At 35.2% G+C, this 19,005-nt stretch overlaps 1 protein-coding gene across 3 annotated transcripts in view; it reads right to left on the bottom strand.

Annotated features, from left to right (window-relative positions):
- The window catches only part of LOC136035501 (rho guanine nucleotide exchange factor 11-like), a 395,432-nt gene that overhangs the window by 301,668 nt on the left and 74,759 nt on the right, over positions 1 to 19,005 (bottom strand). For all 3 annotated transcript variants that reach the window (XM_065717335.1, XM_065717333.1, XM_065717334.1), the window contains exons 2-3: positions 15,086 to 15,305; positions 8,456 to 8,676 (exon numbers count right to left, since the gene is read on the bottom strand). In XM_065717335.1, the coding sequence (XP_065573407.1) occupies positions 8,456 to 8,676; positions 15,086 to 15,305 (441 nt within the window). The remainder of the gene's footprint in view (positions 1 to 8,455; positions 8,677 to 15,085; positions 15,306 to 19,005) is intronic.

The following is a 19,005-nucleotide window of genomic DNA, read 5'->3' as shown; positions in this document are numbered from 1 at the left end:
TAATTTCAAGACTCATCAGATAAATGCCGTGAGTATCAAAGGCAAGTATCTCAAGGATGTGAATGAAGCAAGTGCTTGTCTTAAGTCTTTAAATTTGTCTAATGTGGGCCAACTGCGGGATTATCAAGCAGCAGTTTTCGTTTTCCGCTGCGTGCATAATTTAGTCCCAAGTGTTTTTCCAGACAATTACCGAGCTAACAGTGATATTCATGAATATGATAAGAGGAATAGTGATAAATTGGTGATTGAGCTTAAGAGTAGAACCAGATCAGGATTTCGATTGCGATTTCTTGGAATTGCAGTCTGGAATACTCTACCAGTGAGTATCAGGGCGGCTGAGCATATTCTAAAGTTTAAGAGAAAATTAAAAGAATATTTAACTAAGAATGGTTGAATTTGTATTTATTTTTGAGGAGATAGGAGGTGGTAGGAATTTCTTGTCGGCTGGGGATGGTAGGAACGAGTGAGTGTATGGGTAGTAGGGAGAGGTGGGTGAATGGGTGGTAGTGAGGGACTAGGGTTGTTGGGAGGTATATATTTATTTAAGAGGGATAATGTGAAGGAGATTGATCTTTTTTGTTTTGTGTTTTTTTGTGGTATATTTTTCTTTTTTTGTTAGTTATTTATTATGATATCTTTTGCTGTATTTAGAAAATGGTTAAACTTTACTACTGCACGCCAACAAAAATGTATGTCATTCCATCAGTGCAGTAGATGTAAAAAGCAAAGAGTTATAATTGTGTTTATTAATAAAGTAAATATTAAAAAAATATTAAATATCAAAAATTTCTAAGTATTTAGTGGTTTTTCTACTTAGGAGAAGGTCAAATAACTCCCTAAATCTATGGTTGACCTAGCAAAAATTTGCCACAAATATGTCTGGATATGCAAAGCTGTCCGCTTAGTTAACCTTTTTTGCCGAAGCTACTCGCCTGGAGCAACTTTCTTAATTGCTACTAAATTTAATTTTCAAAACAAAGGAAATCTATTTCGATATTAAAAGAAATAATTAAAGATCTATATCTTGTTTTTTTTTTAATTTCATGGTTGCAGCATGGTTTATCCATGAAAAATTTTGAAATAGCCATTTTGTTCAAAATAGTTCAAAGGTACACTCTCCATAGTTTGGTGACGATATGACCCTCCACAGTCCCTGGGGAAACGCTGTACGCTGCATCGGTATCGGGCGTATCGACATCACGAGTATCGGTATGGGCGTATTGTTATTAAGTGTATTGGTATTGCAGGTATCTTAGACATATTTTTAATAGCTCATATAAAAGATATTGCTCATATCTACGTCCTTCCCATAAATTCCATCATCAGCAAGTTCCGAATGGCATTAAACACTACACTTTCGTTGCCATGTCTCAAGTAGAAAAGCTGGGGCTAGTGGCCTACCAGAAATTTCCAAGAGAAGATGACAGAGAAAAGCCATATAGTAATGAAAAAGGTAAAAATGTGCTAAAGAAAACTTACCTCTGTCAGTGGCTGCTTGAATTATGTAGGCTTGTCTTAGTTTTAACAATATCTTTGGAGAAAATAAACTTCAGCAGGGGGGACAAACTGGGGTCTTGTAAAAAACTGAGGTCTGGGAAGGGTAGCTGCCCCCTCTGCTCCATGGTAAATTACACCCTTGACCCAAACCCCTTGTCACTTAGTGGTAGGAGAAGTGCAGGCATGCGGTTCTGGAACTACTCAAAGTTGTATATTAATAGAAGGATTACTTAATATTATACTTACTTGTTCAAATTATTTACTTGACAATTCCACTGTAATATTCTCTCCATACGTAACATTTTGCATCCAAAGAGGAAGAAAGACAAATGAAAATAGTTCTGCAGGAGAATTCAGATAATTCTTCCAAAAATTTTTGAAATGAAAACAAACTTAGTTTATAATACCATTTATCGGGCCTACACAAGAAATTATTTTTTAAATATCGATTCATTTCTAAGTAATGAGTGGCTTTTCTGTATAGGGACTGGTCAAATAACTCCCTAAGCCTAAAGGCACATTTCTGTTGAGCTTGCAAAATTTTCCACAAGTATGTCGATATGCAAACCTGTCCCCATAATTAAACTTTTTGTCGAAGCTGCTCACCTAGAGCTACTTTCTTAAGCGCTACTAAATTTGATTTTTTTTTTTTTTTTTTTAACAAATAATTTACGGTCTATTTCCTCTTATTAAAAAAAAAAAAATAGAAAAAGAAAGGACACTGTATTTTGGTTTTTCTTTCAACTCTTAAACATATTTTTTCCTTCAATCTTGTACGACCTCTTTGTCCAGCTTCTTAATAAGCGACGAGGTGTCTTATCTCTGCTAGATTGGAGGTCATTAGAAATTACATATAACGATAATTTTTCAACTGATATTTAAGAGGGTTACAAATTCTAGCTGCAAAAATGGAGAGTTTTATTTTATTTTTTCAACTGAAGAAAGATCCCAGATATGTGTTTTTTTTTCCAGGGGTGATCGTATCCAGCCAATGGTCCTAGAATACCGGGAGAGGGCCATTCGAATGGAAATTGGAATTTCTAGTATCCTTTGTAAGTGACCAAAAAGATCGTAAGACAACTATCCCCTATTTTTCCCCAAATTCATCCGACTGTCATTTTGTTCAAAATATCGACAGGTCCAATAAACATGGCTTTGGGGATAACAAGACCCCTCAAGCCCCTGGGGAAAGGACTTTAAGATAGTAAATTTGCCTACATTTATTATACATACAGTATTTGTTGTTAGGTGTATACAGTATTTATTATTTTGCATTTTTCAGAGGGGATTTTTCGGTGGGGAGATTTTTCATGGGGAGAACTTTCTGTAGGGTGGGAAGTTTTAGGGGGTGAGCTTTCAAAGGGATATATTAGACTAGGAGAACCTGAAAAAAAATCCTAAAAGAAACCATTTTTATTTGTGTAACTTTCTCTTTACCGAATCAATTTTAATTTTGGCATATTCCGGCGGAAATTTTCTGCGGGGTTAGAACTGCCTAGTCGCGGGAGAAATTCTCTATGGGGGAATATTCATTTGAAAAATTCTTTTTTCTTGGGAAAATCCAATTTCCACTGGGGGCAGGATTTCCAGATAAAATTTTCAACGGAAGGGATATTTCAGGCAGAGTTTGAAAAATAACGATAAGAAATTAAACAGAAAAAAACAAGTTTTTCAACTGAAAGTAAGGAACAAAGTTAAAACTTAAAACAAACCAGACATATTCTGTATACGAGGAGGTTTATCCCTTCTTCAATACCCCAATCTTATGCTAAAGTTAGACTTTTTGTGCCAATTTCTTAAGAACGACTCCTAAAACACAAGGACCGTTTAGTCGGAATAGGAGGCTTTTGGAAAAGCACTAAAAAATTTAGTGTGAAGAGTGGCAGATTGAGGAGGGGACGACCACCATCATATACAGAATAATTTCTGTTCATATAGGTTTTGATATTATTGTTTACTTTCAGTTAAAAAAAAAATATTTAATATCAAATAAAAAAAAATTGACTGAAAGTAAGAAGCGACAGTAAAACCTAAGATGAACAGAAATTTTTCCGTATATGAAAGGGGCTGTCCCCTCCTCAACGCCCTGCTCTTTATGCTAAAGTTTTTATTGCTTTAAAAAGTAAAACTGTGATAAAGAGTCAAACTTTAGTGTAAATAGCAGGGCGTTAAGGAGGGGACAGTTCCTTTCAAATACGGAAACATTTCTGTTCGTTTTAAGTTTTAACGTCATTTCTTGCCTTCATTTAAAACAAATTTTTTTTTATTAATTTCTGAACGTTTTTGGATTAGTGCAGGTTTTGATTCTGGCTCATCGCACATGAATAATCAAAACGAAATTTATGTAGTAGTTTTATCCTTTTTGGCGAAATGGCTTTCTCAAAGTTTTGTGCGGGCAATTTTGAGAAAAAATGGATCGGGGAGGGGGACTAGTTGCCCTCCAGTTTTTCGCCTACTTAAAAAGGCCACTAGAACTTTTAATTTTACTTAAAAACGTTTTTACTAGTAATAAATATAAGTAACTTACGAATTAGCTTACGTAACTAACTTCTATATTCGTATGTTTTTGTACGTATATGGCGGGGGTTCAACCCTCGCTTTATGATTCTCTTTTAGGCCCTCTTCAATGCCTCGCTTTTTACTTGAAAGTTTGAATTGTGTTCCAATTCTTTATGAATGACCACTGAATCACAAAGACCGTTCGATTAGAGTAAATAGCTCTTTTGAAATTACTATAAATACTTTAGAGTAAAGAGCAAAAGAGGAGGGGACAATCCCCCTAATATATGTAATAATTTTTCTGTTCGTGTTAATTTTTAATGCCGCTCCTTACTTTCAGTCGAATAAACTTGTTTTTTTTATTTAATTTCTCATTGTTTTTATTTAAATAACTGGAAAATCCAGCGACCCATTCATGAAAATTCTCTTCCCCCATGATAAATTCCTCCATGGAAAGATTTTCCCACGTAACCACAAACCTTGAATCCTCCCCACCACCACCACCACCAGAAAAATCCCCATAAAAACGTCTGTATACTTTCCAACAGCCAGTACTATGTGTAAACAATGGGCAAAGTTCATAAATTGCAGCCTTTCCCCGAGGACTGTAGGGGATTATGCCGATCTCAAAGTCATAGTTATTAGATTTTTTGACTATTTTGAAAAAGATGGCTATCTCAAAATTTTGGTCCCGTGACTTTGGGAAAAATGCGTGGAAGAGGGCCTAGTTGCCCTCCAATTTTATTGGTCACTTAAAAAGAGCACTAGAACTTTAAATTTCCGTTAGAGTGAGCCCTCTCGCTACATTCTAGGACCACTGGGTGGATACGATCCCCCCTGAGGAAAAAAAAAAAAAATAAACACGCATCCGTGATCTTTCTTCAAGCAAAAGTACAAAATTCCACATTTTTGTATACAGGAGCTTGAAACCTCTGTAGCAGGGTTTCCTGATAAGCCGAATATGATGGCGCTATTTTCATTAAGATTCTATGACTTTTAGGGAATTTTTCCTCTATTTCGAAAATAAGATAAATTTTCTCATGCTCGTAACTTTTGATGGGTAAGACTAAAATTGATGAAACTTATATATTTAAAATAAGCATTGAAATCCAATTCTTTTGAAGTATTAATTGGTATCGAAGTTCTGTTTTTTAATGTTTTGGTTGCTATTGAGCCGGGTCGCTCCTTACTTACAGTTCGTTACAACGAACTGCTTGATAGTAGAAGAGACACAAGGCAGAAATTATTTGGCTTTCTGTATTATGAATCTTGTAACAAATATAAAGATTAAAAAAGAATCAAACAGTTCGTGGTAACGAACTGTAGTAAGGAGCGACCCGGCTCAATAGTAACCAAAACTCTAAAAAATTGAATTTTGATATCAATAGCTACACCAAAAGAATCGCATTTTCATGCTGATTTTAAATATATAAGTTTCATCAAGATTAGTATTACCCATCAAAAGTTACGAGCCTGAGAAAATTTGCCTTATTTAGGAAAATAGGGGGAAACACCCCCTAAAAGTCGTAGGATCTTAACGAAAATGACACCATCAGATTCAGGGTATCAGAGAACCATACTGTAGAAGTTTCAAGCTCCTATCTACAAAAATGTGGAATTTTGTATTTTTTGCCAGAAGACAAATCACGGGTGCGTGTTTATTTGTTTTTTTTTTTTTTTTTTTTTTTTTTTTTTTTTTTTTTTTTTTTTTTTTTTTTCCCAGGGGTCATCGTATCGACCAAGTGGTCCTATAATGTCGCAAGAGGGCTCATTCTAACGGAAGTGAAAAGTTCTAGTGCCCTTTTTAAGTGACCAAAAAAATTGGAGGGCATCTAGGCCCCCTCCCACGCTCATTTTTTCCCAAAGTCAACGGATCAAAATTTTGAGATAGCCATTTTGTTCAGCATAGTCGAAAACCTAATAACTATGTCTTTGGGGATGACTTACTCCCCCAAAGTCCTCGGGGGAGGGGCTGCAAGTTACAAACTTTGTCCATTGTTTGTATATAGTAATGGTTATTGGGAAGTGTACAGACGTTTTCAGGGGGATTTTATTTTGTTTGGGGGTGGGGCTGAGGAGAGGGGGCTATGTTGGAGGATCTTTCCTTGGAGGAATCTGTCATAGGGAAAGAAAAATTCAATGACAAGGGCCCAGGATTCTCTAGCATTACTATAAGAAAACAATGAAAAATAAACATGAAAACGTTTTTTCAAATGAAAGGAAGAAGTAGCATTGAAACTTAAAACGAACAGAGATTATTACGCATATGAGGGGTTCTAAAAATACTTTAGCATAAAGAGCGAGGTATTTAGGAGGAGATAAATACCTTGCTCTTTATGCTAAAGTATTTTTAGTAATTTCAACTATTTATTCTAGGCCTTTCTGATTCAGGGGTCATTCTTAAAGAATTGGGACAAAACTTACGATTTAGTGTAAAGAGCAAGGTATTAACGAGGGTACAAACCCCCTCGTATACATAATAAAAATATAAGGTTATGAAAGTTTGTTACGTAAGTTAATTCTTAAGTTACGTATATTTTTTACTAATAAAAACGTTCGTTAAAAATTAAAAGTTCTAGTTGCCTTTTTAAGTAACCGAAAAATTGGAGGGCAACTAGGCCTCCTTCTCCACCCCTTATTTCTCAAAATCGTCTGATCAAAACTAAGAGAAAGCCATTTAGCCAAAAAAAGAATTAATATACAAATTTCATTTTAATAGTTTATGTGCGGAGAGCCAAAACCAAACATGCATTAATTCAAAAACGTTCAGAAATTAAATAAAAAAAAACTAATTTTTTTAGCTGAAAGTAAGGAGCGACATTAAAACTTAAAACGAACAGAAATTACTCCGTATATGAAATGAGTTGTCCCCTCCGCAATCCCTCGCTCTTTACGCTAAAGTTTGCCTCTGCCACAATTCTACTTTTCAAAACAATTTAAAGCTTTAGCGTAAAGAGCGAGGGATTGCGGAGGGGACAACTCATTTCATATACGGAGTAATTTCTGTTCGTTTTAAGTTTTAATGTCGCTCCTTACTTTCAGCTAAAAAAATTAGTTTTTTTTTTATTTAATAGCTCAAATAAAGCCAGAGACACATTTTAGTCATGCTTATGGGTAAATACAAAATTCCGCATGGGTATATCGCCAATATCATGTGCGATTAATAAGTTATAGCTGTTTTATCCAGAAGCAGAGGTAGGGTTCTAGCGCAAGGGAACAATATAGGATCCCCCATCATCACAATCGTAATATAAGTAGATTACAATATTGACAGAAAAAAAATAATAAGCCTCAGTTTGGTACCCCTTCAAAGGCTACGACCGGGGAGGACCCCCCCCCCCTTTGTCCTCTAGCTATGCTAATGGTTTTATTAACGGGTGTAATTATGATGTGGCTCAGGCACTATTTATTATGAAAAGGCTTTTGATTCAATAGATTCACAGGGGATTCTCAAAGTGGAGAACGTAAGATAAGCACATTAAAGCAATAAGCACGCTTTATTGCACTATTGAAACATTAGCAATAGTAAATATAAAGATTAGTGGACAATAGTGAATATTATTACGTTGTGTCGTACTTTCTTCTCTGAAATATTGGAATCATAATAATGGATCGGATTTCTATTAAATTTTAGAAGAGGTTAGCGACGTAGAACTGTCGATGGTAGGTAAGATTGTCTTCGGTTTGGATTGTGCAGTTGGTCTCGGGTTTTATATACATTTGGAAGCCTTTCAGACAGAAAAGTAGTCAAAACAAGATAAATATAGAACAAACGAAAATGTTAAGTTATGGAAAAATGAGAAATAAACAAAATTGCAGAAAAAATGGACCAAGCGCTTCGGTCACAGATAAATTAACATACCCTTAGATTCTTTTGACCTTCCAGATTCTGAAAATATCTTGTTTCTGTATTTTCATTGAAATACCTTTCTTTGACACTTTCGTTGAAGCAATTGAAAACAATGAAAAAATTATCCACAAGATTTTTGATAAAATACAGTCTTTACGAAACCATATTTTCGCTATATAAAAAAAAAAAAATACAGCGAAAAATAGAACTATAATACAAGAACCTTTAAGAAATAAAGCAAAGAGCAAAAAATGGTTTTAAAAAAAGGGAATGATAGCTTATGATCTGCTACAGTTGTTAGACATAATTTAGGCATTTTAAATTAGTCTAATTGTCTAAACATTCTAAAAAAGTCAGAAAACCTAAATGTCACTACAAGCTCTAAAGATAGGACGACATAACAGCAGTTCTTATATTAGAGAGGACGGAATATTGTTTATTTTCCTTACGAGAAATATTGCATATTCCCTTTTGAGTTATCACGGCCACGTCTCAACACTCTTTGTTGAATCATAAACGTAAAATAAAGTACTTCAAGAAAAACTATTGAACCAGAAAAAGGAATAAATAAAGCGAAGAGCAACCACTAAAAATTCAGTGTGAACTTACGGTCTGCTACAGTTGTCAAGGGTTTTGGTCTGGTCTGATGTTGATTGGGTGATCCAGGGCGAAAATCCAAATCCAAAACAGCTGTTTTCATGACAGATTCGAGAGCCTTTCGGATAGATTTTGCGTGCTCCGTTGGAGACACATTAAATGAATCGGGCGCCGAGTTTGTATGTTTCAAGGCAAAAAACTTTTTTCTTCGTTCTGCTAATGATGGTCGCTTGCTAAAAAAGGGAAACTAATTCAGTACGTCATTTTTATAAAATGACGTAATAAAAGTACATTTTTGACGTAATAAAAGTACATTTAAAATGTACTATAAAAGTACACTTTTTGCGTCCAATTCTACTGCACGGTGTTTAAATTTTCAACACTTGTTGGTAGAAAATTTTCCAGTTGTTACTGTTCTTTTACCCCCTCCATTTCTGGTGGGGACAAAAGAACCCGCTCTCCATTATATGTTAAATATTCGATGTCGATATATAGAGAGAAGAATGTTTATAGGGAAGGACTCCTAGAGGTAAGCTTTCCAAATGTAAGTTTGCCCAGAGACAAGTTTTTTGGAGCCAGGTATTCCGAAGGGAAGTTATCCTTAGGGAAAAGTCTTTGTGAGTGAAGTTTCAGGGACAAGGATTTTTGGAGCAAATTTTCTTAGAATATATTTTCTGGGAGCATGTATTCTGGTGAGTCTCCGGGAGCAGTTTTCCAGTTATGCTCGGAATGAAGGCTGGAGTAGAATTAGGTCAATTTCTGACTGTAGGTTTTCTTTCACGCATGAAAATCATCTACAAGATATCGAGGGATCAGATAATTTAAGACACATCTGCGAAACATCAAAAAGCTGATACAAAAATTCATTTATATTGAAAAAGTGGTAGTAGATCATAAACGCCAGAAGCCAATTCAGGAACTTATCCGGAACGACTCAAGTTCTATCAGTTTGCTCAAAAACAAGGTGAAATATGCAATATATCTTGGTGGATTGAAAAAGTTGACCGATACTTGCGATTTGAATTAAATGCTGCAACAAGCCCTTGGATTTCTTTTTGTTTTATTTTTTCAGATGTCTTCCTCAATTTTATAAAATCATGGCTTCTAAAATGATCACAGCGAAAAGATTACTTGTGGAAGAAATATTAGAATTATCCTTCAACTGCTAACCTTAAACAATTTAAAAAATATAAAAAACGTTTACAAGTCACTGATTAAAAAGTCAAGAACCGCCTATTATGTTTCGAAGTTTAGCGAAATCAGGAAAGATATGAGGGAAACTTGGGAAATTATTAATTCGGTGATTATGACCAGCTTTCCAAATTCCCATTCTTCCTACTAAACTTGTTTGGAATGAAAATACAGTGGAAGATCTGACCTTAGTAAAAAATTTCTCTCGCTTCTTTTTGCATCAATTGGTGGGAATGCAGTAGAGAGAATAGCTTTACGATTTCCTTCTGTAAGCTAAGATGAGTATCTAATATATATGGACCTTCTTGCCAAAAGGTCCATCGTCCTTGAACCTGTAAAGGAGATTGAAGTTGCCAGAATTATTTATGGATTTCATGGTTCTTCTTCGTCTGGACCTGATTATACCCAAACAAAAGTTATTAAGCACGTACTTTCGGCAACAATTGATGCTTTAACTAAACTTGTAAATATGTCATTTGAACAAGATGCTTTTCTTAAATCCCTTAGAACAGCCAGGGTGATAGCCCTGTTCAAGGAAAAGTGATCCATCTAATTATCGACCGATTTCACTACTATCTGTTTTCTCAAAGGTCTTTGAGAAATCTATGCAAAAACGACTTCTTAGCTTTCTGAAAGCTAAGAAATTTCTGCATAAGCACCAATTTGGTTTCAGCTCTAAGCATTCAACGGAACGAGCTTGTGGAGTTTTATTAAATTTCGTTAATAGTGCTCTTGGACCTGGTAAAATACCTGCTGCTATTTTTCTTGATGGAAAAAAGGTATTCGAAAGTTTAGCTCATCGTATTCTTCTGGGTAAGCTTTCGCATATAGGTAGAAGAGGTTCAGCTTTAACATGGCTTGAATCTTACCTTCATAAAGGAAAATTTCATTTGGGATGGATATTCTACCGTCTTTTATTGTTGATTTTGGCGTGCCACAAGGTTCCGTCCTTTGGCTGACACTGTTCGTTATATATATATATATATATATATATATATTAATGGTCTATATAATGTTGTTTCTAATAAAGTTTCTAGCGTTTGCCACAATCTCTGTTGCAGTAACATATTCCATCCTTCGATTGCTGATGACTCATAATAATGAAATTCTAGTGGTTTTTATTGATGATAGTAACGTCGCCTGTGCGGAGCTGACAGAGTTGGCATTGAGAGCCAAACTTGGAATTCTTTAAAAAAACATACTTGTGCTTTGACTCCAACTTTCTTGCTCTGAATGTACTGAAATCACACGTTCTGATATTTTCGAGGACGAAATAGATGTATCCATGGTTTACTGCACTTCAGACATCTAATGGACCATTATGTCGACCCCAGGAACGATACGTGAAATTTCTTGGTGCATTATTGGATGAAAATCTGTCTTTCAAGAAGCACATTGAGATGATCAGAGCAAAACTTTCACGAAGTCTTGGCATCATTCGTACATTAAAACACATTTCCGGGATCAAATTTACGTACACTGTATTTTTCTCTGATTCAATAATATCTGACATACTGTAACACTATTTGGATGTTAACATTTCCTTCTCTGCAGCACCCGGTTAATTCAGTCCAACAGAAAGCTACTAAAATTATGAAAATAACAAATTTGCATTCTCAACATGACCTCTTAACTACAACCGCTTTATATACTATATCCTGTGCAACTCTTATTTGTAAGTTCCTCCATGGTGAGTTGCTTAGGTGCTTTGAATCTTTTTTCCATTACTTTGTGCAAGATAAAAATTAGTTTACGCGTTGATGTAGAAATCACGTACAAATTCCGCAAACAAAAACAGTCGGGTCTGATTTTAAACCTTCTGTCGCGTGTCCTAAAGCATAGAACATACTCCCGGATGAAATCCGAGGCAGTCAAACTTTTGGAACTTTCAAAACTCAGCTCAAGAAATTTTTTACATTAAAAAATAAAATGGATGTTTAAAGCATGAATTAAGACATTTATTAGTTTAAATTTAAATTATTTTTGCATTGCCCTAGGCACTGGATGGGGATTAAAGGATCGATAAATTATAAATGTTGGGATCGATCAAGGATTGGTGTTTTCTCTTGTGGCTTGAGGTTTTTGTATTATTGTATTAATTTAATGAAGTTTAATTCTTTTGTTTATTTGTTTTAAACTTACAGTGTTATTTAGTCTACATATTACGGGCCATGGAGCCTTATGAAGGCCAAACAAATTGTATAGTGTTCTATTAAATATTTGTTGTAATAATAAAAAGAACTGGACTGAACTGAACTGAAAGTTTGAAACTCACTCTAAGGCTAAATCTTAAAATCCAAAAAAGAAACGGTGTCCCTGAATCCCTGTCTTCACAGAGCCTACTAAAAAGGAGGTATCCTTTTCTTAAAGAAAGGGAAAAAATTGCGGGAAATAAGAATTACAACTTTGGTTCAATCTTTTGGGGATCCAGTCATGATATAATCCAATCTCAATGCATGTTTTGTCGTTTGTATTACTATTGTATTTGCACTTTGCTCTTGCTTGGTTTTCGGCGGAAAACCACTGGCGGGGGGCTGCTTGTCAAAAACATTGTTAGAGTGCATTGGTCCATGTTCTTTTTTGTCATTTCTATCATAAAATAAACAAAAACAAGTTTTTTCAACTGAAAGTAATGAGCGACATTAAAACTTTAAGTAAACAGAAAATATTATGTATATGAGAGGAATTGCCCTCATTTTTTTCTTTTTTTCATTTCTACCGGCCACGGTGGATTGTATCACAGTTTATATCATGATGTATTTCTATTTATTTTGTAAATTTAGTAGGGACTTCTTTAATTTTTACATCAGTAAACATACGAAAAATATTTCCAGATCTCCTGGTGTTATTTAAAAGTGATCAGCAATTAAATAAAAAAACAAGTTTTTCAACTGAAAGTAAGGAGAAACATTGAAACTTCCTCCTCCTCAACACGTTGCTCTTTACGCTGAAGTTTGAATTTTGTCCTTATTCCTTAAGAATGACTCCTTAAACACAAAGGTCGTTTAATTAAAACAATAAGAAGTTTTTATATGTACTAAAAAACTTTAGCGTAGAGAACAGGGTACTGAGGAGTGGGCAATTCCCTTCATATACCTATTAATATCTATTCTTTTTAAGTTTTAATGTTGCTCCCTACTTTCAGTGGAAAAACTTTCGTTTATTTAATTTTTCAGACGATGTCTTTTGAGCTTAATTAAAATCAGGAGAAGTGAGGGAAGAATCAGGGAAGTGAGTGCTCCACCAAAATCTCCATCAAACTTACTGAGAGGTAACTGCTAACGTCTTAGTATGGCCTTCCAGGATTCTAAGATCCATCTGACGTCCCTGAAGGAGCGGGGGGGGGGGGTAAGAACACCTGATTTCAATCATTTTTTGCCATTAAAATTATTATTAAGCGTATTGTCAAAATTCTACCAGAACTACAGGTGGTCTCACTTGTGATGGATCAGTACTCAGTCGGAGCTTTAAGACACAAGGTGAACATTATTGTCATATGAATTTCTTAAAAGCACGATGTCAATAGTATTCAATCCAGCTCGAGTTTCATCCTGCAAGAGGCAAGTATTATACGAACCTCGAAGTCTTTTGCGTCTTAAGAGCTATCTTCACATCCGAAACCAAATAGTGTATGCTGAGTCCATAGCCACAATAAATCCTCCAAGGCTGTCACATAGGGCTTTGTCAACTTATAGAGTCGTAAAAAGCATTATCCCATTTTATCAATTTTACTTTTGACTTGTATCTGTAAAGCTTATTTCTGAGGATGTGTGATAGCACGAAACCATATTCGAATCCGTTGCTTTGTAACTAAGCTGTAACTTATACGTCCCATCTGCTGCAAATCCTTCACAGAACCTTAGCACCGAGGATGTATCGCTGCATTTTGTTTTTTTAATCTCTATGGGACGAAGTTTACTTATTCCCATATCCAAACAAAAGAGTATAATATACATTTTCAGGATTTACTAGAAAGAGAACACAGGGTATGAAGCTTTCGATGAATCAGTTTTAAACTCAATCATTTAAACAAACGTAAACTAAGTTATAATTGCAATTTGCACCAGAATGATTTTGGATCGGTTTGGAATGAGTACATGGAGGCACTATAAGAGGTGAAGTACTTGTGTCCCAATCAAGGGTGGGCTCCATTGTAACTTTACTGCTACTTAGGTATAGATTTATAATTGCAAACACCTACCAAAGAGCCACTAGCTTACTTTTTTAACCCGTTTTTACTTAATTTCTGTCCATTAACTCACTTTTAACTAAAGTTTATTTAAAGTACAAGACACACCTTTGGAATTTTGAGAGACAAACATAATAAGTGATTTCTCGCTGTAATTTCTTGCTGTAAGCCTCTTATTTCTTTGGCAAAGTAATACCAAGACTAACTTATTACCAGTTATCTAAGGGCGTAATTCAATTTTTGAATGGGCTCGGTTCTTTTAGCCTTTTCTGGAAGGGGGATTTAAATTTGGAGAGTGTTTATTTAGGGCATATGCAAAATTAAAATGTCAAATTTATATATATATATATATATATATATATATATATATATATATATATATATATATATATATATATATATATATATATATATATATATATATATATATATATATGTATATGTATATATGTATATATATATATATATATATATATATATATATATATATATATATATATATATATATATATATGTATATATATATATATGTATATGTATATGTATATATGTATATATATATATATATATGTGTATATATATATATATATATATATATATATATATATATATATATATATAGTATATATATATATATATATATATATATATATATATATATATATATATATATATATATATATATATATATATATATATATATATATATATATATATATATATATATATGTATAAGCTTTTGCTTATTTTAGAGCAGGGAAATCACACATATGATTGGCTAAACCACTGCGCCTTATTAGTAAATTTTATCTTCATTTAAATTCCTTCTTTTTATTATGTATCTACTATGGAAAGAGTGATTAAGGTGGTATGATATATAATGCCTTATGTGGCATAAATTAATAATACCTCTTGGCAAACTTAAATTCAGTCCAACCATTTTATATTCTAAAGTTATTTTTGAAACTGCGAAATTTGTTTTATGGTTTAAAATATATCCATTTATTATTAATCTAATAAGAATCTCTCCTGAGTTCGAGTTGTGAAAACCATAATGTGGAGTCCCTCCCCCCACCTACACCTATTGATTAAAAAAACTATTGTTTTTATCAGCACACATATAGAGGAAAAATACGAGAAAGCCAAAACATTTTTCTTTTCACTATTTACCTGGGACAATAAAATCAATGTCTAATTTTGAATATTTTCACTACCATAGCCTATTTATTATTATGATAATGCAAAGAATATGTTTCTCTCACCTTGCTTGGCTTAATGTAGCTCTAAGTTCATTTTCCTGGAAATGTGTCCTATTATCAAATATATTTCTATCAGGCAAAAGCTTTCGGAGATAACGTAGGCTGGAAACACTCGCAGAAGAAGGACTATTTAAATTTATAGCTCCATCGTCTAAAGAAGCGCCCAATCTTGTTAGTGATACTTTGCTTCGCTTATTCTCCTTCTTCGATAACATTTCAAGCTCTGAAATATTAGGATAAAATTTTAGTCAATGAATATATAATTGGTAAGTGTCCTTAACGCTCAGTCAATCACTGATCTGAAAACAATACTGGAAATATTCCGAAGCCTAAAGGCAAGCGAGTAATGCAGAAAAATTAAAAAATTATTTCATTTCGTTAATTTTATCAAAATGTAACGAATCTTATAAATATTTTTGTAAGTATAACCTGGTTATCGCACTGTTGAGAGATTGAGTCGAAGCTTTAAAGGGAAAGTTTTCTGATCTTCACAAACTGCTGTTCTTTTTTAATTTTTTATGTCTGTCTTCCGACGAAGCTAAGTGTTAACCCCCCCCCCCCCCAATAAAAAGCCCCCATGGAAAATACCCACCCGCCGGAAAGCACCCTCACGGAAAATACCCCCAGTGGAAAACAGCCCCCGTGGATAATCTCCCCGAAAAAATAACCCCTGGAAATATCCCCACGGAAAATCCCCCCAAAAAAGTATAGTTTTCCAATTTGAGATTTAGATTTGAGATGTTTTTTTAGAAGCGCTAAGAAACGGGAAAAATATGAATCTACACGCAATGAGTATCTTAAAAAACAAGAGCTAAGAGCTCATATGGCACTTGTGACGAGGCGAGAAGAGCTAAGAGCCAAGAGATCATATGGTATGAGCTCTAACAAAATTCTATGAATCAATAGATTGATTTAAAAAGGAAAATAAGAGGCTTAATGCCGGTCAAGATTTAAAATAAGAGCTCTGAATCACAAAGTCCTTCTAAATATCAAAATTCATTAAGATCCGATCACCCACTCGTAAGTTATAAATCCCTAATTTTTTCTAATTTTTCCTCTCCCTTTTGCCCCCCAGTTGGTCGAATCTGGGAAAACGACTTTATCAAGTCAAATTGTGCAGCCCCCTGACACGCCTACCAATTTTCATCGCCCTAGCACGTCCAGAAGCACCAAACTCGCCAAATCACTGAACCCCTCCCCCCAACTCCCCCAAAGAGAGTGAATCCAGTACGATTCTGTCAATCACGTATCAAGGACATTTGTTTATTCTATCCACCAAGCTTCATCCCGATTCTTCCACTCCAAGTGTTTTTCCAAGATTTCCCCCTCTAACTCCCCCCCCCCCAATGTCAAAAGATCTGGTCGGGATATGAAATAAGAGCTCTGAGACATGAATTCCTTCTAAAAATCAAATTTCATTACGATCCGATCATCTATTAGTAAGATAAAAATACCCCAATTTTCATGTTTTCCAAGAATTCCGGTTTCCCCCTCCAACTCCCCCGAATGTCACAGGATCTGGTCGGAATTTGAAATTAAAACTTTAAAGTACAAGATCCTTCTAAATATCAAATTTCATTAAGATCTGGTCACCCTTTCGTAAGTTACAAATACCTCAATTTTCAAAACTACCCCCCCCCATCCCCCAATTCCACAAAAGAGAGCAGATCCGGTCTGGTTATGTCAGCCACGTATCTTAGACAGGTTTCTATTCTTCCCATCCAGTTTCATCCTGATCTCACCGCTTTAAGTATTTTCTAAGATTTCCGGTCCCCCCAACTGCCCCCCTCCAATTACGCTTGATCCAATTGAGATTTAAAAAAAGATATCTTAATTACGAGGTCCTTCTAAATATGAAGTTTCATGAAAATCCGATCACTCCTTCGTAAGTTAAAAATACGTCATTTTTTCTTATTTTTCAGAATTACCCCCCCCCCCCAATTGAGCGGATCCATTCCAATTATGTAAATCACGTATGCAAGACTTCTGCTTATTTTTCCAACCAAGTTTCATCCCAATCCCTCCGATCTAAGCGTTTTCCATCATTTTAGGTTTCCCCACCTCAAACTTCCCCCAATGTTACCAGATCCGGTCAGGGTTTAAAATAAGAGCTTTGAGACACGATATCATTCTAAATATCAAATTTTATGGAGATCCAATCACCCGTTCGTAAGTTAAAAATGCCTCATTTTTTCTAACTTTTCAGAATTAACCCCCCCCCCCAACTACCCCAAATAGTGCGGATCCGTTCTGGTTATGTCAATCATGTATCTAGGACTCGTGATTTTCCCCACCAAGTTTCATCCCGATCCCTCCACTCTAAGTGTTTTCCAAGTTTTAGGTTTCCCCCTCCCAACTCCCCCCCAATGTCACCAGATCCGGCCGGGTTTAAAATAAGAGCTCTGAGCCACGATATCCTTCTAAATATTAAATTTCATTGAGATCTGATCACCCGTTCGTAAGTTAAAAATAAATCATTTTTTTAATTTTTCAGAAATACCCCCCCAACTACCCAAAAGAGAACGGATCCGTTCCGTTTATGTCAATCATCCATCTAAGACTTGTGTTTATTTTTCCCACCGTGTTTCATCCCGATTCCTCCACTCTAAGTGTTTGCCAAGTTTTAGGTTTCCCCCTCCCAATTCCCCGCCCCCGTCACCAGATCCGGTCGGGATTTAAAATAAGAGCTCTAAGACAAGATATCCTTCTAAACATCAAATTTCATTGAGATCAGATCACCCGTTCGTAAGTTGAAAATACCTCATTTTTTCTAATTTTTAAGAATTACTCTCCGCCCCCCAACTACCCCAAAGAGAGCGAATCAGTTCCGATTATGTCAATCATGTATCTGGGACTTGCGCTTATTTTTCCCATCAAGTTTCATCCCGATCCCTCCACTCTAAGTGTTTTCCAAGATTTTAGGTTCCCCCCTCCAACTCCCCCCAATGTCATCAGATCCGGTCGGGATTTAAAATAAGAGCTCTTAGACACAATATCATTCCAAACATCAAATTTCATTAAGATCCAATCTCCCGCTCATAAGTTAAAAATACTCTATTTTTTCTATTTTCTCCGAATTAACCGGCCCCCCACTCCCCCCCCCAGATGGTCAAATCAGGAAAACGATTATTCCTAATTTAATCTGGGCCGGTCCCTGATACGCTTGCCAAATTTCATCGTCCTAGCTTACCTGGAAGTGTCTAAAGTAGCAAAACCGGGACCGACAGACCGACAGACAGGCCGACAGAGAGACAGGCCGACAGAGAGACAGACCGACAGAATTGGCGATTGCTATATGTCACTTGGTTAATACCAAGTGCCATAAAAACGCAATTCCATTTTTGTTGAAAAGTCTTGCATATGAACTTCTGCAATTTTTGACAGTAGCGGGTGCCCAATTAGAAAAAAAGGAAGAAAAAAAATGTAGGCTAAAAATCATCAAATGAAGCTAAAAACATATGGCACCAAACGGTTCAAGGAAATTTTGCTTTCCTTTGAAAGCATAGATGGCTTTGGGAACCAACAAATTCTTATTGTTGGAGTTTTTACAGACGAAAGCGTGGTCAAATTCAAAGAGTTAGTTTTTCTTATCTTCCAAGGGTAAAATTACCATAAATTACCATTAATAAACAAATGAAACTCAAAACGAAAAAAAAAATATAATAGATAACCTAGTCAAACTCAAAACGACAAAAATTAAAAGGAGTAGGGCTGGCAACCCCCATGGACAAACTACAAAACTTAAAAAGACAATTAAAGTTCCACAATGGAGTTTTCTGACTGTTCTGTAGTTGGGGAGGGAGGGAGATACCTCAAACGGTACTTTTTAGTGCCAAAACATCCCAGCTCTCACTGAACCATTACATAAGCCCAGACTTAGTTCTAAGGCAGAGACGAAGAGAGGGTGAGGTAAAAATTGATGC

The sequence above is a fragment of the Artemia franciscana genome, chromosome 14 (assembly GCF_032884065.1).
Source record: "Artemia franciscana chromosome 14, ASM3288406v1, whole genome shotgun sequence".
NCBI classification, from domain to species: Eukaryota; Metazoa; Arthropoda; class Branchiopoda; order Anostraca; family Artemiidae; genus Artemia; species Artemia franciscana.
This window is presented reverse-complemented; position numbering and strand designations above follow the sequence as displayed.